We start from the raw sequence: 26,635 nt of genomic DNA, 5'->3' as shown, positions 1-26,635 counted from the left end.
GGCAACATTTCACACTTGCTTTTGGAAGTTCAGGGCCCAGTCACTCACATTCAGTCATGACTTGAGATCCAACTTGTGTTTACAGACAATAAAGAATGCTGTTTGACGTAAGATCATTTCAACTGGTGAGAAGAAACCTGCCCCATTGATCTACTGTATTAGAGAACAACGTCACCATGGTGAGGACTTTAAAGGACAGGTTGGTTTGTTATCTACTGAAAGGACTGTCTTGGTCTTTCTCTTTTTGATGTTCTAGATAAAACTGTTAGATATCTTGGTATGTACATGCAAATGGCCCCCATATTCCCAATCACTTCTGGGCACAAGCATTTCTGATTAGATACCTAACCTGCAATCACTTTTATATTAATTGACCAATTAAGTTTTGATAGTATGGATGAGACCTGTGTATATCCGAACAAATACTTCACTGCTGACTCACACTCCCAGAACCTGGTCCTTGCTGTTACAAATGTATTTACTTATTTGTTTGTTAACTTAAACTCATTCCAATCCTTGTGTCTTTACCAGATGAGTTCTGGAATCATAGATATTCATCCCAGTGTTCCCTGCTGACTTTTATTTACTTATTACATTTATTATGGTGCCATTTGCACCACTGTTTAGTTTTTTTGACAGTTTCACAGACATCTACAGTGTATTGTGATATCATTTACCACCCCATGACTAGAGAACTTTTTAAGTGTGCATCTTCCATATGTGCAAAGAACTCACCTGCATCTGATGTTGCTGCAGATGCAGCAAGGAGAGATAACACCGGTGCTGAGGGAATTGCAACACTCTCCACTGCAGTTGGCTTCTTCCTGGCCATCATGGTGGATACTGAGCCTTCACTCTTACTGTGTGCTGCTGACTGGTCCACTTTTAAGTGGGGACTTGGCATCCCTGTAAAACAATAATTCCAGAACCTGTAGTTGATTTAAGAGAACAGCAAGGCAACCATCATAAAATCTGAACTTAATCTGAGTACATAGTCCAACTGTTTGTCCTCCTTCCAGTGCAGTAAGAAAGGAAGTTGAGAATACTTAAAGAGAAAAAATAGCCATAGCTAGTTTGAGGGTGAGGTTAGGATTAGGGGATCATTTGGAATGGATGTCTAGATATGAGGCCAGGCACAGACCTAATGAAGCAATATAATGTATTGAGTATCTATTAACTTTCTGAGGATCAAGAAGCCCATTTTTACAGAGGGTACACCAATGCTGTACAAAGGGTAATGATTCCTACCTACCCTTGCAAAGCTTCCATCTCATCTCTCTGGGAAGATATGAGCACCAGAAGAGAAAATAGCACACAACCAGTTCCAGTGAGTGAATTAATGCTAGGCATTTGGAATAAGTTCTAGGACACACTCCATGCTTTGAAAGTCTCTACCATTATTGCTAATGTGTGTAAGTGTCTATTACTACTACTACTACTACTACTACTATAGAGGTAAATATAGCCTATGACTTGCTCAGAAGTAATTCCCGATCTAGTTAAGGATGTGTGGGCACTTATCTATATTCCTAGCTATAAACCAGATCTGAGCCTAGAGGGTTGAAGGTGCTCGATCCATGTCAAATGGCTTTCTACTCAGGTTTCCCCTCTCTGTAGGCTGTACCCAGCTAAGACCAACAATAACACATTAGGGTTTGTCAGTTATTCTTGACAGTATTGTTTCCCATGCCAATCACCCTGAGTGATAAGAGTCCCTTCCATAGAGCAATGTTACCTCGATTACTGTGGTGAGATCACCTTTAATCACTTGGGCCCCATGACAGTTCAGTGAGGTCTGACCTTAGCTATTACTATTTTCTCAATTTTACAGTTGAGAAGAACACCCTTTTGCAGAGCTTAAGGGAAAGATAAATAAAGTCCTCCTGCTCTCTGGTAGAGCTGGGTATCTCCAGTTGCCAAATGCTAAAGCCAGGATCATCTTGGTCCATTGAACCATACAACACTGACCACAATCCAAGTCCATCCCAGCATGCTTCATGCTGAGGGCACAGAGGTCTTACTACACAACTGAATAAAGCACCTAAAGAGTGGGTCATGCTAACATTTTGTTCCCTCCCCACCCCACCCCCCACCCCACCCCACCACCTTCCTTCCACTCTTCGTTCTTGTCTCGGAAACTTGCTTAAGGTGCCACGAGTAACACGTTTTTTGCACTTTCCTGAATTAAACTTGCATTTCAGAGTATTTTGACGGTAGAAAGAGACAAAAAATTATATGGGAAAATATTACAAGGTACATTCATTGAGATACACAAAAGTGTGCAGGGTGTTCTATTTGCAGAATATGCAGGTGTGCTTAAGATAAACTGAGCATAGCAGCCAGAGTAGCTACAATCACATATGAGCACATCCATCCAAATTGCTACCAGGAGCTACTGTAAGGAAGGTGCGATCAGGGCTTGGTGCAGAATAGGAAGGGAGAACTAGGAAGAGTTCTCCTTTACTTCTTTGACTTTACTATTTTATATATGCTATACATATCATAATGTGATATATGTATATATTAAGAAAGGGGAAAGGTCTCATTCTTTAGTCCAGGACATTCTGGAACTCTGTAGCCTTAGCTGGCCTACAACTCAGGTGGCAATCCTGTCTCAGGCTCCTAAGAGTTGGGGTTATAAATATAAACTATTGTTTTAGGAAAGTATTAATATTTTTAAAATTAAAAACATATTAATTTTCTTTTCTTTCATTGAAGAAAGAGAGTTTGAGGGGAAGGAAATACAAATTTATAAATGTCTTAGAGTGTGTTATTGGGGTAGTTTGTGGCTGACAACAAGTCTGATCTGATCATCAGGACAGTAGGCAGGAAACAAAACAAAACAAAACAAAACTTGGATTCTTGGTGCTCTCCAAGACCACAGCAGTATTCCTTCCAAAAACATTTTGGAATTCCAAGCTATCAGCATTCATTACACTGAACAACTGCTGCTTTGGAAAAGTCACCGACAAGTCATTTTTGTACCTGTAGATGCAGGTTAAGCAGATACCTTTCTATTTAAATTATGACGTGTTTGGGGAATGGAGGCAATAAACAGGATTATTAGATGAATATTTAACCTTCATTTGGGAATAGACTGATTTCCAGTCATTTCAGTTGTACCCATTTTCATGCAAATGTTTACAATCTAAATTAGTCTCAGTCTGCATCATCTCATTAGAGCTGGTCTGAGCATCTCTGCTGGGTACACTTGCCACTCAAGTGTTTATGATACAGACTACGATAAATGCCATAAAACCACACTGGAAACACTCTGTCATTCAGATCACTGCTGCGCAGCTTCTGCAAAGACCCTAGACAATTTAGGAATTGTCAACTTTTAAACCCATATCTAAGAAAAGGAACAGGAAACTAGTCCTAATATTTTCTTCAGTCATTTTTGGATTTTGAAGGGATGATGGAGACCCGGAAATAGCATGTAGGGGCAAGATTATCAGATAAGCTTTGAATGAAGGAAATCACTCTTTCTGAGAGCAGAGGTCTGGAGAGCATGGAATAGGGAGAGGGAGCAGCCCCTTGGGAAGTGACATTGTGCAGGTGGCCAATGTAAGAGTTTGTTTCCTTTCCATCTAGCAACAGCAGATGGTCCTTGGTGGGACACTTGGACAGTTTCTTGCCAGACTGGGCCTGGCTTCTCTCTCTGTTCATAGGAACTGGAGTTTTAGAAGCAGGAAATAGATTATTTAAAAAAGGAAAAGAAAAGAAAGAACCAGAGTCTTGCACATACTGGCCATTGAAAGCACCCTTGTTTACAAGTGAGCATTCGCAAAGGCTGGGTATGCAGAGGGATTATCATGGAAATGCAGTAGGGAGTCTGTACAGAGAACATTCTTGGTAGATGAGTTCTGATTTTTTTCCTGTATTCTAACACAAAGGATAGTACACTGATGTTTACATATTTAGAGTCCAGCGTACTTTCAAAGGAAGAAATAATGACACTACTAACTTTATTAATCTAATGTTGTGCATAATTAAATGACAGAGTTGAGAGATAAATTAAAAGTTACTTATATGAAAATACATCACAGAAACCTGTTGACCTCTATTGATAAATTTTAAAACTCTCTTTGTAATTATGGTAGAGCAGATCCAGGGACAGTCACTCATTTTCAAAGGTAATTTCTCAGACCACTTATCTCCTCAAATCTCTACCTGTGCATCGTGTTTGCATTAGGGACTTGATTTATGGATTTGTCTCCTGAGATGCAGAAGCTGACTTCCTGTTGCCTTGGTTACTTGGGGCTCAGTTCAAGGTTAAACTACTCCCAATCAAAATCACTGGCAGGAGCTGAATCCAGTGGCCAGGTTATTGACTGCCCCAGGATGTGGAAAGGTCAGGGACCAAAGCACTGTTTACTGCCTTACGGGTGAGTCAATAGCTTCAATATTTTGATTCCCTTCCTTCGGAAGAAGAAGTAGCTACTCAATTACCTCTTCCCCAGGTTATTCAAGGTCACAAGGGTCATGGTGGAATCCGGGGTCTATGGTGACTGACTTTCTCAGGATCCCTTTAATGAGCTTTGTGACCTTGACAAGGAAAAGCCAACTCTTCAGTAATTTGTATGTTGCTCTCAGGTTCATAAAGCCATTTTCCTTTTGTTTCTCATTTCTTTACATGGAAAAGGAAGCAACAACAAACAAATATCCTTCATGGGGCGGCTGAGCTTTACTCCCCTTTTCTAGTAGATGAAAAAACAGAGATTCAAGAGAGGTCATATGATTGGCCTAAAACCACACAGATAACAGAGGTGCCCCAATCTGGATACTTCAACTCACTGTTGGGTCCTCCACATGGCTTCCTTGAAATAGCAGCTGGCAGCAAATCATTGAGGAATCCCACAGATTTCATCTTGGTACTTCTACCATAAAGACGAGTATATCTGGCAGACAGAACTCGATTCACGTAGGCTTGATAAGTAGATTAATTAATTTTCAAATTCTAAAATTTGCAAATGCAGGTGCTTCCTGCAGTGGATATGTATGCTGGTTGGTGGGGCAAAGTGCAGACCCTGGGATGGCTGGTCTTCAGAGTAAGTAGACCTCTCTGACCTCTACTTGCTCTGAAGAATGGAAAATTTGGTATGAATGGGGAATTGAAATCCATTGATTAGTTAAGTAGCTTTTTATTTTGCAAAGAATTTTGACATGCAGTGTGCTATGTGTGAATGGTAAGAGATACAAGGCGAGGCTACTGATTAACATATGAGGGAACACAGGCACAGCAAACCCATGCTCACAGATCATGCATGAAGTGATGCCAACACAGCAAAGCTCTCCTCCACAGGTCTCAATAGTCTGACTTTTGGGTTTTTAAATTTTTAACAACCACTCACTTTCTGATTTTCCAGTTGCCAATTAACATTCAGCTGTTTATCTCCTATGTAATATGGAGATGGAGTTTACTCATGCCCAATAAGGGAACCCATGCTATAGAAAAAAACTGAATGAGTTGGTAAGAAACCATCCAATCTTTGAAATCATATTTTTTTCCATGTGCCAAATCCAGTAAATTTTATTTCATTTATTTAAAAATATTCTTTATGATTTTTGTTGTGTGCATGTTATGATGTGTGTGTTTATGCGTGTATGTGTGCATGCTACAGCAGACATGAAGAGATCAGAGAACAACTTTATGGAGTTGCTTCTCACTTTCCATTTTTACATGGATGGCAGTGATCAAACTCATATGAGGCAGATATATCAAGTGCCTTTACCCACTGAGACATTTCTCTGGCTTCAAAGTTTATTTTTGCTGCATCATGCTAATCATTAATTCACAAGTATGTAGTCAATATCCATCCTACCAGCAATAATGGCACTGATCAAAATGAAGTTCCCATTTCATAAAAGAGTTTGCTACAATGATTTCTATAGAGCAAAAGAGTAACCATTAGTTTCCATGAAGGCAGGTACTAAAGGGCTTATAGATATTTGCCATAAAGAAGCAGAGTCTTTACTATTTATATGATATCATTAGAAAGAGGCATCACATCTAGATGGATATATCTTTATGGATCCTGAGTTTTGTTAAGAGGGACATTTGGAAATCAGCAAAGGCATGACACCCTGAGTACATATGTTTTGGGCCTCAGGTCTTAAACAAAGGAACAAAAGCTGGCTTTCAAACAAGGAGTTCACAGACACCAAAGAACCTTTTTAAACAGGGATTGCCATCACTGATTTTGTGAAATATGTTTTACTTCATTTTAACACCTTAAAAGATAAAACTCAGGCAAGGACACTCTTAATCATAATACTTCCCAACAGGCCTAGAGTTGATTATTATGAATTGAGCCACTGTTTCTGTGATAACTACCCAAAGTTGTGATCTCTGTCTTACAGAGATAGTGTAGCAATGGAGAAAGAGATGTGATGAAATAGGCAAACAAATAAAACTGATCAGTCTGACAAGATAGGAGGCCAAATGAGCCTGTCCTGAATAAGAAAGCTAAGATAATACCCATGGGCTTGGAGAGGCTGCATTTCCACTCCTAACTAGCACTCAGCACTCATGACTACCTGCATGTGCCAGATACTGTAAGGTTCCATGGATTCGAACTCTCCTTGACTGGGGACACTTTTTTCACTCAAAGGTCTGTCTTGAAATGTGGGTAGAATTCAGTAACTAAGAGTGGAGACAGCCAGATAGAACAAGACAATGAAAAGAACAAAAGCAAACCCAGCAATTCTTTATGTAAGTGCGAGGATAAGGGTTAAGTAAAGCAAGCACGGGGTGATGTATTGGCAAAGCAGTAGAGCAAAGGGCAGTGTCTACCTGTAGTCAGTAGACTTAGGGTTTCTGGGTTTCTTCTCTAATCTGCTGTTTCATTGCGCAAACTTCTGATCATAGGGCCTAGGTCTTGATATGTAATATGTCTCTGTTTTTCTGCCAATTCTTCCAAGCATCTACGAAATGCTAATAGTCAGAAATCATGTATTTCTTTTAGTTCCTCACAACTTAGTTTGATAGATATGAGATACTTTAAAAGGTTTGTTGAGTGGATGACTATGTAGAATCAAAATCCCTATCCTATGAGGCCCAAAGCTTTTGGACATTGTTGTCCTGAACTAAGCCATACATTCTTAATATCTAAAATTCGTTTTTAGTATAATGCAGAAGTTAAAAATATATTTCTTAGAGTAACACTTTACTAGCTGTGTGATTTTTGAGCAAGTAATGTTAGTTTTGTGCCAGTTTCTTTGTCAGTTAAAGAGATCATTGTGAGAGATAAGAGGGCTTTGTACTATTGGAGGGGACGCCATGCCCTGTTTTCCCTAAAAGAATCACCCACATCCTACTTCCTAGAACCTGTGTTCTGTAATAATTGTTCTGTAACAATGCAAAAGAGAATTAAAGTCAAAGACAGCTAGCCTATAGATACCTCTAATCAGCTGACCACAGATAGTGAGAATATATGTATTTATCCAAATGACCACAACAGAATCCCAAGAGACCAATACAGCAGAGGTACAGGGCAGAGCAGAGGAGAAAGGAACATGTATGACAGCGGCCGTGGGACAGCTTTGTCACTGGCTTTTAAGACACTGGCTAAAAAGGAGATCAGAGGCCAAGGAATGCAGGTGATTTACAGAAGCCAAAAATCAAAGAAATCACCCCTCTATAACTCTCAGGAAATAATCTACCTTTGAGTTTTACTCAGTGAGACCCATTTTGGACTTGTGATTTCCAATAATGTAATATGATACATCTGCCTTATTTAAACATGTAAGTTTGTAGAAATTTGTTGCAATAATAAGTGAAAACTAAAATTAAAACAAAAATCATTATTACAGTGCCTCACCTTACTAAGCACCCATTATGTCAGCCATTATTATTTTTCAGTGACACATTCTTAGTACTAACTGTCTCATTGAACACTTACTCCTCAAGTTTAAGTTATGTCTGTGCCCTGAACACCTTCGATCACTTAGGAGTCAATGAGCTTAGTCTTTTAAAAATACATTTCCAGCATAAAACTGACTCAAATAAATTGTTGGATGACTATGTATAGTCAATAAATCACATTAGAGATAAGTATATTGATAAGATGAGAAATAAGAGACTGACATTAAGAGAAACTGGCTTCCCCCACGCTTGCTGGATGAAGTCAGATAACGTAAGGAATGCTTTTCTGCTTCTGTCTTTGGGCCAGAATCCATTCCAGCCCATTATTCTGATTCTAAGCTTTCAAATGCCAGAGAAACTTCTAAACAGCATGATTTGTTCTTACCCCTCACGTTAGAAGTGCATAGATGGGATTAAAGAGGAACTGCTTTAATCATGGACAGACTCACATTTGAGTGTATTTTACCTTATGTGACATGCTACAGTGATTCAGAGTTAGCCTTTCTTGACGTTTCAGTGGAAAGAGTTGATGAGCAGAAAGACATTTTCTCAAAGTGCTCAATGATATCACACAGAAGACCCACCCACTACCAACACTGCCAAAAGAAGAGAAATTCCAAGTCACAAGGCTTTGGAATGATACTGTATCTCAGACCTCAGGTCTGCTGAGAAGAATAACATTTAGATAGAGAGAAAATTCTACATCATGATCAAGATTCATAGAAACCTTTAGGTTCTGATATGAATCTTGCTCAATTTTACATACACACACACACACACACACACCATACACACCATGCATGAAAGGACAAAGGACAGATAAAAGCAATGTAATGCTGATGTAATTTCATCCATGATTTAAAAAATGCAGACAATAGGGTTGCCTGTCCATGGAAAATATAATAAGGGGATTTACAAAAGGTAATAACAAGGGAGGAACAAATCCTCACATGTAATTAAAACCAATTTAATAGTACAATGCTTCTAGTATACTCTTTATATCCTTGGGGAGCAGGTCAGTTACAGATTTACTACTGAAATGTGTATAAAGCTTTGCAATAGGCTGTTCAGGAATACACAGGGACTTCAGTAAAGTAAGGCAAAGTAGTTTCTTTGGGATGGAAATCAGTTAGTCCCGACCCCTGCTGAGAGGAAGCAACTTATTTTTGCCTAGTATTACATTGCATTTGTCTTCTCATCAGCTCAGGACAGCTTGTTGGCTGTTTCAAGGGTTGAATTTTCCAACTTCACAGAAAAGTTTGCTTGTCCCTTAGTGCATGCTTGTGAGTCTATATTCACAGGGAAGTCTAGAAATAATAAATGTGACATAAACTAGAGGACTATTGTTTCTGGAAGATTGTTCCCTGGATTCTCCAGAAGGTGCAGGACTTTAGCAATCAGCATTAGTCGGTGTAAGCATCTTTTGCAATGTCTTTGTGTCTACCTCTAGAGTAGACGGTTTCACAGCACATCTGGGTGGCGGTGCAGACCTCCATGTGATGCTAACTGGGTCACCTCATTTGCATTTTGATTACTGCTTATTTAGAAGGCACACTGAGAAAAAGCTTCATATCAGGAGGTTAGTGCATGTGTGTATATAAATATATGTATAAATAGATAAATGCACATTTACTGATTTGTAGATCAGTTGCGTATGCAGTCATCCTCCTGGCCATATCTGTAGATGTCTAATCACTGACAGAGTTTAATTATAAATGTGATGATGGAATCTAATTATTCTCAGTACAATATTGCCTGCTGTTTCTGGCTAGAGAAATAAACTTAACATATATTTCGTTTGTTTAGTGGCCATTTCTTTATGTTAGGGAAGAAGAATTCACTGTATTATGATCTTTAAGGAATTTCTTGAAAGTGTCTGCTCTATCCCGTTATTTGAATTCATCTTACTGGGTACAAATACACTGTGATTGTGTACAGGTGTGCAGAGATACACACACACACACACACACACACACACACTGTGTGCTAGTAAAGCTCTCTTCGGGGCAATAGAAGAAAGAAAGAAAAAAAAAGAAAGAAACAGAACCACAGTAACTCAGACCCATCATTAGATAGATCTCCTAATCTTTATCTCTAGTAGTTCAGTCAGACGAGCTAATACCATGATGATGGCTTTGAAATCTCTTAGGAATTGGATGAGGAGAAGCGATAGTGATGAACTCCCAGCTAATAAACCCAGAGTGCTTATTTCGGCAGAATGATCAATTTCTAGATGTCCTGAGGCTTGTCTGATACAGTTGATTTACTCATCCTCGCCTACCTCACTAATAAAGCCAAAGTCCACCATCAGATTACAGAGGTGCCTGGAATTTCTTAAAGGGGCAGGGGGAAAATTCAAGGGAGTTGCTTTTCTAGGTTGATACTCTGTACTCAATAGACTTTGGGCTAGTACAGTAATAAAGGCAATTAATTTGTTATCTTGTTAGTGGGAATTTAATGCAATGATCTAAAAGAACCCTTACATATTGTGATAAACTTTAGTGCCTCCGGGTGGCTCCTCTTGCATCGGGCTCATTTCACATCTCATCCATTATGTAAATGAGATTTGGAAATAGTTGAGTCTCACTAATGTAGTTCAACTCTGACGGATTGGAGATAGTGGGTCCTCCGGAAACTAATGAGGTTAAATGCATCTCAACATTGCTTTGTACTTGGTTGATTCTGCAAGGCCCTGTTCGAGAAATGAAAGCAATGCATTTTTGCAACCGTGTACTAAGGTAATTCTAGTGCTGCCCAGCCCCTAAAGTAGTCTAAAGCAAGTTTGATTAGAGGGATGCCAGTGCTGTTTCAAATTACTCTGTGGTACATAAATCTAACTGATGACACATCTTCACACTCTTGTGTGACAGATACTATGGTTTAAGATGAGAGGGACGCATTTCAGTAGTTAACATATTTAGGGAGGTCTTTAAGTCATGCAGGAAAGAATAGGGGAATTTCCAGATGCAAACTCTGTGGATAAAGAACCTGTGGTTACACTTGAGATCATAGAAGAAACTGTTACTACAGAGGTTTGGCACTAGTGAAGAGATTATGGAACTTTGCATTCAAAGAGTCACAGGAGTCAATCCAGCTACCCGGAGCCCATCATGACAGAGGATAGATAACAAGGACTTTTGTATTCTGGGTTCCATTTGGCAGGCCAAGGAATGGGAGTTCCAAAGACAATCTGGCATTTCAAAACAGAATAAGCACATTCACAGAAGCAGTCTCAAACCATTCAAGGTCACGGGGTTGGAGAGAGGAATATGAGATGTTAGCTCACAATAAAAGGCATCTGGGACAAATTATAATCTTTATCCTAGAAAAGGGAGGTGCTCGATGGAGAAAGTGAAAGCTAAGATATGGAGATAGGGACATTTCATGCAGGAGGTAGAGTCTGAATGTGCTAGCCCATGACTGGGAATAAACCACTTAAAGGGAAGGAGATTTAAGCTGGGGATAAGCCTTGTGACCCTAGAGCCAGCCTCAACTGAAAATCCACACTCTATCACCTAAGTGGTGACCTCGTTTAAGTGATGTAACCTTTTAAAGCTTCGCTTTCCTTACTTTGTAAGGAAAAAAAAAGTTTAAGAAACTATCTAGCTTGGAGAGCTGTGATAGGGAATAAATTGATAACACCTGTGAAATGCTTACTCTGTGGCCATGGCCGCAAACATGCTCAGAAGAGGCAAGCTAGGGAGATGTCCAGAAAACCTGGCATCACAAAGGTCATCTAGCATCTGTGAGGCCCTAAAATGTCCAATCTCCAGCACAGAGTGTGAAACCCAAAGGCAAACAGGAGGTAGGATACTAACAAAGGACTCCGAAGAAGCCTTGTTGGCCAAGGAGAACCTCATCTCTGCGGTCTTTTCTGAAAGCTGGGGCCCCACATAGGAAAGTCATGTCAACTTCTAAATATTTATCTTGATGCAATGTTTTTTCAATAAATTTCTAGGTGATGGAAAGCAGTTTTATTTATGTGTCATTCCTCAATAGTATTCTTGCCTCCTGTGAACACAGCAATCCCAGGTCCACTGGGGGGGGGGGTGTCCTCAGCATGGTAAGGAACAGTCCACTCTTAGGGAAGCCAACTGCCTACTTGAAGAAATAAGATTCAGAAACAAGAAATTTAAATAAAAATATCAATCTACCCTGAGTGGAAAAGACCACTCATATTACCTTCTATGGCTCCTGGGACCAAGCTAGAGATTTACTGCAGTGATTTTAACTAGCACAATCTAAAGTACTAGTAAAATAACAGAACTTACTTATTGTTTAGATTCAATGCAAACATACATAATGGAAATGGTTAAGAATAGGAATTTATGCTAATGAAACCATAGTAAAGGTTACAGTACCAACAACTGGATTATTTTATGGAAGATGCATTTCAACATGGTTAAAAAGCCGAGCCCTGTGCTTATATTATCAAGGTTGAAGGCACAGCTGTATAAGTTAGTGAGTCTTCTCAGTGATTCCATTCACTCAACAGTGCCAGTCAGGTAAATGGGACAGGGCTTCATAGGATAAAGGAGGCCACCTCCATTGGAACAGCAAAGACATCATTGAGAATTGACACCTTACCTGGATCTTAAACAAGTTGGAAGCATGGGCAGAGGGGACGTGAGAGAAACCCTGGGAAGCAGGGACAAAATGTATAAATCAATAAAGTGAAAATGAAGGTGCATTGGGAGGAAGGCAGGAAGGAATGCCTGTGGCTAACGGTGCAGGTTTCTTGAGTAGGAGGGAAGGCGAAGTGTCATAGATGAGGTAGCTGATCTCAAACTTGGGATGGCATAAAAAGCTAGTGTTTCACTTGTGAGAAAGGAGTGGTCAGGAAGCATGGCTAAGCAGACATATGGAGCAGCAGTGGCTTTTCTTTTATTGTAGAACAAGGGTTAAAGGGACAAAAGCTCTTCCCTGTAGATCTGCAGGTGTGATCATCAGATGTAAAACCTTTGTAGATTATGGTTAGAAACCACACCTTCAGTGAAGGGGTTAACCTCATTGTCCTGCTTCCCCTAACTCATGTTTGTTCTCTACATTCCGTTCCTCCACACTTCCTCAGTTAGAAGTTACCTTTGAAGGTTAATGGGGGAAAACATTGAGGTGTCAGGTATGGTTCTTAGTTGGAAAACACCTAGTTCTGTACTGAAGTCATGGTTTTGTAAATAAAATCTTGTGTGTTTATTAAGTCAGCTCTCTACTTACAAAACTTTGCAGACAAGGGCTTTAGTAAATTAAAGCACATGTTGAAGGAAGAGAAGCCAGGGTCTATATGTTCTTCTTGTGTGATTCTTATCATGCTGTACCAGATCTTCCTGACTTTACAGGATGAATATTCACAGTCTTTGAAGGACTCCATGAAAACACAAAATCTCAGATTAAGAAACACAGGACACAGGACAGAAAACAAAGATTTGGAAAGTGGTGACAACTGAATAAAGAAGTAACCAGGAGTGACTATTTCATTGGCGAGTGAACAATGACATTCAACAGGTGGCTCAATGAAGCAAATGAAGAGAGGAAGGGAAAACCATCCAGTTACTGACATACTAATGTCAATCTCTCATTTTTGACTTTGGGATAGTGTCTCATTAGGCTTTTCTGTCTGGCCTAGAACCTGTATGGATTAGGCTGGTCTCAAATCCAAAGAGATCTTTCTGCCTTTGCCTCTACAATGTTGGGATTAAAGGTGTACTCCAACACATTTGGTTACTGTCAAGTCTTAAACAGGCAGGTGCACCACAACTTTAAATGATGCCATCTTGTAAGTTGTTGGAAAAAAAAAAGCCAAGATAGTTAATAATGCCAATCACAAACAAGATTACTTTATTAAGTCAATTCTCATAGTTTGTTTTATTGTAAGTTATTGACACTAGTGCATTGACATATATTGTGACTATTCCTATATTTATTCATTTGTCCATTTAATTACTCCAACATATATTGAGCAACTATAATGAAAAAAAAAAGAACTTTGGACTTTGTTAGACCTTGTGTTTGTTACACAACATAAGGATGAGAAAGCAATACTATAAATTTGTGCAAGGACAAGTCATTGCACCATTGACAAGCCATACCAATTCAACTTCCTCCCACCACTGGGAAAACAGGGATACTTGTCATTGGGATGCGTACCACACAAAAACTCTAGAATTTATAGATGAATATATGATAGTCAATGATCCACTTAGCACTCATGCTATATGGACCAGTTAGTACACTCATGGCCTAGGCATTCATTAGATTATGAAGGTTGGAGTGATGTTGGATGTTGTTCTCCGTATAGCTTATGTTGACAAAGGAAAGATGCAAAGTAGAGCGGTGGAAACACTGGAGACAGCCTGGTCTCAGATTCTTTCTGAATTTTCCTCTTGAGTAGAGTAGAGAGAGGTTTCTTTTGGTCTTAAACAGTGGGGAAACTATCTGCTCAACTCGCAGGAAGATTGAGAGCCAAATGGGAGAAGGATTTCGACTTTGGAGAAGACAGAGAGCTCTCACTTCAAAAAAAGTATGATATGCTGGAGTTGGAATGAGTGGCTGTTTTAAGCCACTGGACATGAGTTCTGGGACTGAAGTCATCTTCTGGAAGAGCAGTATGTACTGTACCATCTTTCCAGCCCTAAGATCTTCCTTCTTTATCATAAACTAAATAACAGAAGATAGGTTTATTTTATATGGACAGGCCATGTCCAAGCTTATCTGTTTTTGTTTGTTTTGTTTTGTTTGTTTTTCAAATCATGGAGATGTAGGTGCCACCTGGGGCATAAAAGGCATGCCTCAGAGCTGCATTACACAGGAAGCCACTTTTTAATGAAACCTTTGTGGTTATTTCAGGGTCAACTAACTGTCCATGGTTTCCTCATAGAATTGAAAAATAATTACATGTATCACTTTAAATCTAAAATCCTACAACTCTAAGACTCACTGCTGGTTTCTCACAGACCTTGGTGTTAATATGAATCTACATGAAAGTCTTTCTGGTATAACTTCTTTTAAGCAGACTTTCTTTCCCAAGAATATTAGAAATATATATTTATATGTTAGTGTCTGGATCCCTGACAGTGACAGGAAAAACAAGAGGTAGTTTTCATGTATGTCCTTTAGGCAAAGGTGGAGAAAAATAATCCTTGCCAGCAAGTAGCTTGTTTCTTAATTTTCTCTAAGAAATAATGCCATAACTTGGGACTTAGAAGTTAAAAAACAAACAAAAATAATCTGCTCACTTTGAAATGCAAAAAATATATGGATAGGTTACAAGTAGGGAAATCATAAATATCACTCAGTTAAAAACCCTGTGGTCCACAACAGTGACCTGCCTATAAGATATACTTGTGCAATAGTGGCACAGATATTATGGTAGTAACCAATCACTTTTTCATTGTATTTAAGGCCCATTCCATGAGAAGGAACCAATACCAATAAATTGTCCAAGAACCTATACCTGTATACTAGGTTATAGGCCCTAAATGGGGGGTAGGGAGACTATCATTATTATTTTGCTAAATAAACATAGCACAAAACAAAAACAAAAACAAATTGGCTATTAATGATATATTGCTATGCCCATGGAACAGTATATTACTCAGCCCACATTAGTAAAGCTTATTTTTTTTGTACTACATAGTATTAACTGGTCAATGTGCAGAAAGTGAGAGACTTTGGAGTACTTGGTCTTAACTGGAATGTCTTTATCAAATCCTTTCTCTCATGGACCAGGGATCTATGCAGAAGGGGGAGAGAAAAGATTGTAAGAGCCAGAGGTGGTAGATAGCTCTGAAAGAATAATGTCATTGAGACAGAGCAGAACCAGTACACATAGGAACTCACAGAGACTGGTGGCATGCACAAGACCTGCAGAGCTTTAAACTAGACAAAATCTAAACCCGGAAAAGAGGAAGTAGAACATAAGGTCCCACCTCTAACCAAGAATTCCTAGCTGCCAGGAAAAGGAAAAAAATGTTTTCTCCAATAGAGTCTTACTAGGTATATCAACCACACTCCAGGTAAAGCCCCATGCTCAGTATTGTTGGCTAATACAAAACAAACTCCATGAGGTTTTGCATACATGCTGTTTTGGTTTGCTATCTTTTGTCTTTATTTTGTAAATTTTTTTAGTTTGTTTTCAATTTTTTTCTTTTCTCTCTTTTTCGAGAGAGAAAAAGAGCATGAAGTTGAGTGGGTGATAAGGTAGGAAGGATAAGAGAAAGATTGGGGGAAGGGCAAGAATGTGAACAAAACACATTGTATAAAATATGAGTAAAAATGAGTTTAAAAAAGAGTGTGTACAAAGAAGCCACAACTATGGATATCATCACAAATCCAGAAATAATAATAATAATAATAATAATAATAATAATAATAATAATAATCTACAATTGACAGGTACCCAGGAATTAGACTTCTCAATCTGAAATAAAGCACTACAAAGCAAATAAAGTGGTCAGGACATGTCAATAAAGCAAATGCAATATTAAAAAAAAATTAAATGTCCTCATAAAAATTCCAAGTCTGTGAGCTGACAGAAAAGCTTATTCAGATGATTTTACCATCCCACTATATATACATATTTCAGAACAACATGTTATACAGGATAAACAGATGTAATTTAATTTCTATTTGTCAAGTAAAATAAAATGCCCTGCTCCACTTTCTAAACCTGGAAATTATTACATTTGCTCAGTTACAAAACTGACAGTAAAACCCTATTTTTCCAGTGTTAGTTATGTAATAGGTGGAATGTGTTTTTCTAAATCATCGAAGTTATCTGAGGGCAGCTTTTCCACAGGCCAGAAATTTATCTGAAGGAAACCCAGAATTGAGAGCTCCTGGGTTTGGGCAGGTAGAGGCTTTTTTTTTCTCCAACAGTTCATTAAAGGCTCTCCCTGTAGAAAAGAAGACTTGGAGAGGCTGACAGTGGTCCCTTGTGTTCCGCATAGCATCCTCATAGACAATCTTAGTTTCTTTGCCAGTTCCTCCTCTCAATTGTAGACCAGTGAATGCCTCTCCTTTATCATCCTCAGATAATCCCTGCAGATTCCTATCAGATAATCTTCCTCCCTCAGAGCGTCTATACCCTTGACCTCCATTGGATCACCACCCTTTAATCATTGACTATATGACAGTTAAACTCTTGGGTTCAGTCAGATACACAACTTACTGCCCTGCTTTTCTCAAACAAATTCAGTCTTAGTTTATTTTTTTTTTTAATTTTGTTTGCTTAAAAAAAAAAAAAAGCCAATACATGAATACTTTGTGTGTAAGCATGCCTGTATGCCAGAAGAGGGCATCAGATCCCATTACAGATGGTTGTGAGCCACCATGTGGTTGCTGGGAACTGAACTCAGGACTTCTGAAAAAGCAGTTAATGAGCACTCTTAACCACGGAGCCATCTCTTCAACCCCCCAGCCTTAGTTTCTTTATCTTTGAAAAACAAGACTGAAGAGAGAAATCTCAAGAATTTTGATGTAAGGCTTAAATGAAGGGTACAAAAGTCCATTAAGTCTTTAGCATACTACTTGGCTCCTAGGTGGTATAATAACATTATTATGCTTCACTGACATTTTGACTTCCCAGTAAGATAATTATTAATTTAAGAAGAGTCTGTAGCTATACTGTACATGTGTTTCTGAGAATGTCTCACCAGCAGCAATCACTATCCAACAAACTCATGTTTCACTAAACGACAGCAGTGTTTGACAAGGGCATAGAAAGAGCAACTCATCATACATGAACCCACACCATAGATACTACTGTCTGAAGCTGCAGCAAGATGGTATATTTTCCAGACTATATCAGAAATATATCAGAAACATAAAACTATATATGTTGCAATTGAAGAGTATTATCCAGGAGTTATATGGTGCTTTGTGATTTCAGCAATGAGAGCAGGACCAAAAAAACGGGGACCATTCAGGAAAATGAAAAATTGAGGAGAGTTTAGCTGTGAAAGCCTTAATTCTGAAATACCAGCAGGGTAAAATACCACATGGTGGCATGGAAACACAGGAGTTCTGTAGCTCACATCAGGAAGACAGAACATCAGTAGGCAGCGACATCTGAGCACACCCTATTAAGCCTCACAAGGCCAAGGTTCTCAGAGGCTAACTTAGTGTCAGTGCAGCAGTATTACACTCAGCCCTGGGACCCTGGATCCTCAGAAATACGTTTCTAAAGAAGTAGGGCCACCTGGAGGTTAGACATGGTTTGCAGATTCTGTGGTTCCTCTCCATTATAGGACATGTTTCCCTGAAGATCTGGGAGAGGCATCCCAGTCTGCTATTGGCTTGCGTGTTCTTTTCTCCCATGATCTGGGGAACAGTGCAATACCCTCGTTCTTTCTGTGCCTCTCTAAAGCCCACAGCACAGACTATTTGGCTGGTGAAAATCAATTCAGGATCCTTTTTATCTCCACATTAAATCCCCGTAGCCAGCTGTTTATAGGGAAGTCCCCACAGGCTGGGCCTGCTCTATTGACCATTAGCAAGAAAACAAAGAGGGGGGAAAAAGCTGATGATGTAGGCTTTTGGGGGTAGGCATAGCAGTCCAAAGGGGGTTGGTAGTGGTTGTTGAATGCTGTCATTTCCATGAAAGAAGACAAGGGATCTTCCTTCCCTTGAACAATAAAGACTCCAGCTAATTTTAACTAGAGTTGGCTCTAAAAAAACCCTGCAGTTGACTGTGAGTCACTGGCCCTCAGGGAGTAGGAAGGAGTTGGGGGTGGTGGTGAGAGGGGTATGTGAGTGTGTGTGTGTGTGTGTGTGTGTCCATGCGTACGTGTGTGCAAACCACCGTGTATAATCTTACAGTGCCCAGAGCCCTGGAGATCCTTGAACAGTTCAGTAGCACAGGCCAGATTCATTAAAAAGCCTGGCGACCGGCCAGCAGTTAAAATTGAAGCAGCATATTTATTGCATTTTGTTCAAATAAATCTGAAAACGTGTGAATCATATTCCTTGGAGAGATTGGGAGAAGAGGTAAACGGCATCCGGCTAATACATGCCTTGGTAGAAAGAGAACGGAAACACCAAAGTGTCTGCTGCCACAGAAACTCAGGGCTGCTAGCCTACTGTGGGTGACCAGAGGAGGCCCACTCTCCCACCCTGTTCCCTCTGGGCTCAGTCTTGGCCGTGGCCTCAGGTGAGGTAGGGCCTCTGCTCTCTGCCCTAGGTTTCTCAATTGTTCCCTGGTTTCTCCCACCCTGCTTGCTGGGAGCAATTTCTCTCTGACACTGCCTGCCATTCTGCTTTACCACAGCAGCTGCAGAAATTAGATTCAATTACAGGTTTTCCTAAAATAGTATATAAGAGATAATCCCCACCACCACCACACACACACCATCCCCACCAGTCCAGTTCCTATGAGGCTCAGCAGGAGCTCAGGCTAATTACTGAAGCAAAGGAAACTAGCTGGCCATCAGCTCCACACCTGGACTGCAATCCCCTCTGTCACTATTGAGAGCCTTCAGGAAGCCCCAGAGGGCTTGCCTGCTTAAAGGAGTCATAGCTCAATAGGTGGAGACTGGGAATTTGGGGGCCCCAGTTTCTTTAAGTACAAAATACTAATAATGCTTCTTGATGGTAATTAGGAGGAATTAATGTGTCTTATAAAAGCTCCCAAGTCAAGAATATAATATCTTCACACAAAATAGCATATTCTCTTCTTCTACCTGTGAAAGATATGACTTATGGGCATGGATATAAAATGTGTGGATTCTAGTTTCCTCTGCTGAAACCATTTGTTGTCATAGTATCATTTTGCCACCATCCACTTGCCACCAAGACAGATTAGCAGGTGCTAAGTGTCACCTAATACACCCCCTTTATTATATTAAAAAGAGTATTTTTACATTTTCAAAAGCTCTTTGGTCTTTCGACAAACCATGGTGCATGGCTGGGTTGTCTGAGGCACGTTCATGGTCACCCAAGAAGATCAAGTGCGTCTGTGCCACAGTTAAAGCTCTTGGGAAGGCAGGAGCACACACATCTAGGCATTTTGCATCTATTAACTGGTTTGAGGTTCATAGGTAAAGCTTCCATGATGAGATCAGCAAAGATAAATTCAACTCAGTCATCATCTGCAAATCCATCTAGAAGCATAGGTCAGAGTCAGGGCCAGAGCGACATGATCTGACATGTGACCTGGGGACCCCTTTGTGCTCAGAATCCCAGGAATGAAGTAGAAAAGATGGCCAAGCTACAGTTTCACTTCAGCAGTCTAGTCTGCTTTCTCCTCAGTGTTGTGGCTAACAACACCTTCTTTTCTACTCTGTCCATGTTCAAAGACACTGCTTTGTCCTCTATGTGTCTTGGAGCCTCAGGAGCACATGGAGACTTATATTACCTGCCTATGGCTTTATCTTCTAATCCTGGGGATCTAGATGTTCTTTAGATACTTGTTGGCTAGGAACAGAGGGCAGATAGGATCAAATCACTTACATATACTCATGTTCCATTTCATATTACTATGATCCATTTTCCTGGACCTTTTATTCATTCCCACTTTAAAGAAGAGAAAACTGAGATAGAGTAAATCATATTTTATCATCAAAACTAGAAGTTAGTGTCCAACCCAGAGAAGCAGACCCTGAAGTCCCTCTGTTTGTCCCACAAGTATTGCCAGGGGGAAATGAACTAAGTAGCCATTCGCCCAGGTGTTAACAGGAAGCTAAATTAAGTTTTCTGGTAAACCAAGAGTGTAGTTAATAATGTGTTCTAATCTAGGGGAGCCTATCACTGCTGCCTCAGTTAAACTGTGTTGTTCACATACAACATGGGAAAACAGCCTTGACTTCTTTCCGTGAGGAGGATGGATGTGCCCAACTCATGTGCTCTGTCAGTCACTAGCGCCTTTCATTTCATGGCAGTGAGAGCTAAGGGAAGACTCCAAAGCCAGTGACTGAACCTGGAGTTTATTAGTGTCTGTGGGGTTGATGTGGACTCCGTTAAGCCTTTAAATTCTCACCTCCTTGCTCAGGACCCTGTAAAGTTCAGTGATTTCTGAGAGCCAGCCCTAGGCTGTCTTTACAATATCTTCACCCTACATTCTGGCTTCAGCTGTGCGGCAGTCATTAGATCTCTCTATCCCTCCCACCTTGGGGGAATTTCAGTCCCTAAAGTCGATGTTCATTTTGTGGTACTGTCTTGGAATTGTGAAAGAAACATTTTCTGCCAAACATCATTTGCTTGTCGAATGAAAGAATGACCATATTATTGAATTAAGGCAGACCACGAGAAGAAAGAAGTTGTTTAAGTATATCTGAGTATTCCCAAGTGTCTTGGATGCCACTGGTATTTTGCTGAGAACAAATTAAGCAAGGGATTGGGAGAGACCTGGTGGGTAAGGCAACCTGATTAGAGCTTCAGACCTCCACCATGACTGGGATTGCTGGTGACTGATACAAAGAAAGACCACAGCATGGACAGATGCTCTTAGGTAGTCTGTATCTAGAAACTGTGGCTCTGTCAGGATGCCCATGTGGCTGAGGCAATCAGATTTCTCTTGGTCACTTATGTCATATGTTATCAAATGTAGAGCAGTTAGGAGGGGCTGCAAACATCTGTAGTGGAGGTTGGTGATGGACTGATGGCAGTCATAGCACACTACTCTCTGGCATTCTTAGTGGTGGAGTCTCCCCAAATCAGATGTTTGCAGAGCACTTCTTCACCTGGAAGCCATCTATACCCATGTGTTTGTTAGAAGCCATCACTATTCCTGTAGAAGCCAACCAGACCACTACTGCACAGCAGTCACAGGTGATGGTGTTATTCATGCACTTATGTCTTTATGCCTTTGTTTTTAGGGCCTTGGTAATCCTGGGGACAACAGGATTAGCTATTTTCCCAGGAATAGCTTATTCCTAGAAATAGCAGAGGACTCCCCTGGAATGCATCTTTCACATGCAAACTAACCAACTGACTCCTTACCTGCCAACCACCTCCTTTATGGGACTCTTACCTGTCTATTTCTCTGCTTCACAAGTACTCAGAACCAGGTACCGGGTCACTAACAGCAATTTCTGTACACTACAGCTCACTGAAATGAAATAGCTAGCCAATTCTAAATCCATCTAGATAGCCTCCTCTATTTCTTCGTATGAAACCATAATAACTCTTCCACACATTCGCTCCCCTCACCTGTCTGCCTCACACTGACCCTGGTGCTTTTGCAAGTGTCCCTCAAGACCCACCACTGCCATCCCTTCTTATAAGGATACATGTCTTCCTTCACAAAAATCATTCCACATGTGATTAAAACAAGTCCTAGGAACATTTGATTAGACCAAGATTCAGGTCTACCCTTCTCTACCTCCAGGGTGACAAGGATGGGGAGATCTTTTCTTGTATTGTAAGCTAGCTATAGTCGTAATTTTATTTTGTAATGACACAATCTTTTATGTATTTAAAAAATGTCAAGCGTTTCTGATACTCAACAATAATCAATAAATACAAAGTGTTTCCACATCTGGGGCCTTTTTCATGGATTATTTGATTTTATTCCTATACTCTCTATTTGCCGTGCTATAAGAATAAGTTATTGCCCCAAATCACAGCACTGGACACAGCGTAGCATTTAGACTCAGTCAGTCAAGTTGCTCAGGCAATACACAGAGACAAATGCACCCTGATGGGTGGAGGCAGCCAGGCCTGGGCAGCAGGTCTTAGAAGATCAATGAGATTGCTATATATAGTTCCATAAACTGTTCAGCTAAGGCTGGCTTGCGTGCTGGCAGTTGCTGTTTCTGGCCTGGTCTCTGGAAGCAAGGGATGTTGTACCTATTTACAAATCAATCAGGAAGGTGAACAGATTATCCAGCTGCGATTTTCGTTGTACGTGTGTGTTTTTTTCCCTGTTTCTGTTTGCTTGTTTGGTTGGTCCTAGTGAGAGTTTTTGGATACATACACCACTTCCTCACCAGCATTTAGGATGAAATTGCTGCAATAAACCAGTGCAGGCCTCTTTCTGCTGTCTGAGGTCCTGGCTGCAAGAGAGCTTTCACACTGGAAAGAAAATTTCTTCACAGGATCTTGCTGGTTTATGTGCTTAATCATTGACTAGAGTCCTACAAGAGCCCACAGGAGTGAAGGTCGTGGCTGTCCCTTGGGTGTCCTCTCTTCCACCCTAAACTTCAGTCCTGTTTCAATGAGATGGAATCAATTTTAGTTGTGTTTTATGTGTTAAAACTTCATTTGCTTTTAACAGACTGTACCCCTAGAACTGCTGTACGATTCTTTAGTATTCTCAGAACATCAGTATCAGCAAATTGTTTGATTTCTCTAGATCACATGACTTAAGCCGTCTGCTGAACAGAACAGGCAATCTGCTCAGCATAGGTTATAAAGGGATCACTTGTCTTTTGAAATCAGAGCTTTGCTCTGCCTTTCAAACCCTGCTCTGTTACCCACGCTCTGAAGAAACTACTTAAAGCTTCTCAGCTTGAAAGTTTTCACTTGTAAATATTAGCTGTGCTCATTTCTATGCAGCTACTGTAGGAATGGATAAGTAGTGAGCATATACTCATCCATGTACAGCTCTCATCCAGATATAAGAACATTCTTGGCCACCTTCGTGTATGTATAGTTATTTGTTAGAAACGTAAACTTTACATTCTGCCTAAACCAACAATACACCATGGCATATATTGACAAGTTCAAAACACAGAGAGAAAGAGAGACAGAGAAAAACACAAAGAGAGAGACAGAAAGGCAGAGGCAGCCTTTGTCTGTGTTTGTATGTGAACATGTATAATGTTTGAATTATCAGCTTTCATGGATTTTACAGGCCTAGATATCCCCTATCCTACATTTAGAAGGTAGAACAGTTAATGGTCCACTGGAGTGCGACTTCACCAAATGACCTCAGTAAAAGCATCAGAGGAGTTTTAGCTGCAATGCTTTCCCCAAAGTGTGACTTTCCTCATGACCAACATACTGCAAACCTCCAGGGGAGAGAGTAGTTCTTGCCAAAGCAACGTTCTTTGGGTGGCCTAGAGGCTGACAGTGATCAGGTCTGCATAGAGAGGGCACATAACAGAGAGGCAGAGATGCTGTGAGAACTCAGAGGTCCTCCCTTTCTAGTTTTTCTCCTGTGTTCAGTAACAGACCCTCTCAGCAGGAGACTGTGGTTAGCCGGCATTGATCTGTGTACCAAAGGCAAGACCACAACCGATCAGAAGAAAAGACATGTGATTAAACACTTCACTGGCCTCTGGAAACAAAAAAAATCAAGGCATAGCAGGAGGCAGGATGGTCTCTGCAGACAGGGAACAGCTAAGGTACCAAGACTTGGAAGACCTGATTTGAGGGGGTGGCATCTAGCTCTCTAAAGAAGTCTAATTGAGAAACTGGATTCAAATGTGTCTGTGAAACACATAAACACAATATTTGTTAAGTGGCTAGAAGCAATTCCTTCTGGGATTTGCAAACATATTAGCCAGAGTTCTAAGCAAATCTACAAATGATATTTATGTTGAATGAAAACAAGCAAGCAAGCAAGCAAACAAAAACAACAACAGAGAGAGAGAAAGAAAGAAAGAAAGAAAGAAAGAAAGAAAGAGAGAAAGAGAGAGAGAGAAAGGATAGAAGCAGCCACATCTTATGATCTCTCATAGCCTCTAAAAGCCAGCTTCCAAGCCCATGCTGAGGTCATATAATACTCCATAAAAACCAGTGCAATCATCTTTCCACAATGGAGCTGGGAGTGTACAAATCTACTCCATCCTTCCGGCCACAAGCTCTGAGTGGCGAGCCATTTCTCTATGGCAGATCTGCTAACCTGGCATATACCTGCGTTGCCAGGGGGAACCTGGCAGCCAGCACCTGCGGCTGCAGCTGCAAACTGAGCTTTCCTGTTGGCAAACACCAAGAAGCATTTTGTGAGGTTGGCTACAGAGTCCTGTGCTGAGAGTGATCCTCTTTCTGGTGCCCCATAGGCATGGTTGGCGGCCGGGAGGGAACATGATTCTTCCCATGTCATCCTCTCTGTGAACATGACTTTGGGGGGAGTCTCATTAAAAGGCATGTTACTACTGCCATGCAAGGCTTTCTTGCTTTCTTGTGCTCCTGGTTCCTTATCTGTGGCAAACAGGTCTGGAGTGAGGCACCACACTCTACACCATAGCCAAGGGCTCAAGCGTGTTCTACATTTCTTTTCTGCCTTTGATGTCAGACCTGCTTTAAAAATTCTTAAGTCCAAACCCAACTTGGACAGCAGAGCCCAGATGAAGTCAAAAGGTGGTTGTCTTCTATACACCGGACTGAGGCAGTACTTACCTCTAATTTCTGACCAGGTGGTCAGGTCTGCTATCATTAACTTAATAAGTTGGCAAAAGCCTTCAATTAATTAGAAGAAGGAGAGCTAGAAAGTTTGAGGATAAACTTTCTCTGCCCCTTGCTACATTAAGGTATGCACCACTGTCCTCACCAGCCAGAGGAAACTGAGCTTGAATAGTTCCCACATTTTGCCTAAGGTCAGAGCTGGTGAATATGTGGAGACAGAAGTAGATCAGGAGACAGCAGGTGTTGGCGAGGATGTGGAGAAAGAGGAACACTCCTCCACTGCTGGTGGGATTGCAAGATGGTGCAACCACTTTGGAAATCAGTCTGGCGGTTCCTCAGAAATCCAGGCATGACACTTCCGGAGGACCCTGTTATACCACTCCTGGGCATATACCCAGAGGATTCCCCAGCATGCAATAAGGACACATGCTCCACTATGTTCATAGCAACCCTATTTATAATAGCCAGAAGCTGGAAAGATCCCAGGTGTCCCTCAACAGAGGATGCAAAAAATGTGGTATATTTACACAATGGAGTACTATTCAGCCATTAGAAACAATGAATTCATGAAATTCTTAGACAAATGGGTGGAGCTGGAGAACATCATACTAAGTGAGGTAACCCAGTCTCAAAAGATTAATCATGGTATACACTCACTGATAAGTGGATATTAGCCTAGAAACTTTGAATACCCAAGACATAATCCACATATTAAATGATGTCCAAGAAGAACGGAGGAGTGACCCCTACTTCTGAAAAGACTCAGTGCAGCAGTATAGGGGAATACCAGAACAGGGAAGTGGGAAGGGGTGAATGGGGGAACATGGGGAGGGAAGAGGGCTTATGGGACTTTTGAGGAGCCAGAAAAGGGGGAAATCATTTGAAATGTAAATAAAGAATATATCGAATAAAAAAAAAAAAAAGAAACTGGGTCTCAAACTTCCAAGCCTTCACTCTTTCAATATCTACAGGTTGTTGTATTGGGGAGATAGAAATGAGGTATGGGGTCTGGCTTCAGTGCCCCATTTGGAGCAGACCTTGAGATGTTTTTCCTAGAAGTACATTTGGATTTAATTCTGATACTTTGGTTGAGAAAGATGTAAATTAGGATGTTCACAAGTGCTCAGAAAAACAAACTGGTCTCCGATGAAGACTACACATCCATCATTTTAGTGGAAGTATCAATATCAGCTCCTGATATGTCACTGAGACTTCAGACCTATATATTCAACACTGAAGTGAGTAATGGGGGGAAAGCTACCATTCCCTTGGATATGATGGAGTTTTCTTTATGCTAATCAAACCACAGAAATTGTTGTAAACATTAAGTAATGATGGCCAGAGAGTGATCATTAGCTTTCTCTGGACCATCTTGTTGTTTGCACAAAAGGTGAGATGTAGATCTTTTGGGGAATTTACAGGCAGCTGCAGGGGCTTATGGAAATAATGTGGATCCTTGCTTGATAACTTGGGAGCATGGAAGGT

At 40.5% G+C, this 26,635-nt stretch overlaps 1 protein-coding gene across 1 annotated transcript in view; it reads right to left on the bottom strand.

Annotated features, from left to right (window-relative positions):
- Setbp1 (SET binding protein 1) overlaps positions 1 to 26,635 on the bottom strand; it is a 350,541-nt gene that overhangs the window by 35,886 nt on the left and 288,020 nt on the right. Inside the window, exon 5 of the mRNA XM_052155405.1 lies at positions 736 to 906. Coding sequence (XP_052011365.1) covers positions 736 to 906 — 171 coding nt within the window. The remainder of the gene's footprint in view (positions 1 to 735; positions 907 to 26,635) is intronic.

This window comes from Apodemus sylvaticus, chromosome 13, assembly GCF_947179515.1.
Source record: "Apodemus sylvaticus chromosome 13, mApoSyl1.1, whole genome shotgun sequence".
Lineage (NCBI taxonomy): Eukaryota > Metazoa > Chordata > Mammalia > Rodentia > Muridae > Apodemus > Apodemus sylvaticus.
Note: the sequence above shows the minus strand (reverse complement) of the source record. Positions and strands in the feature narration are given on the sequence as shown.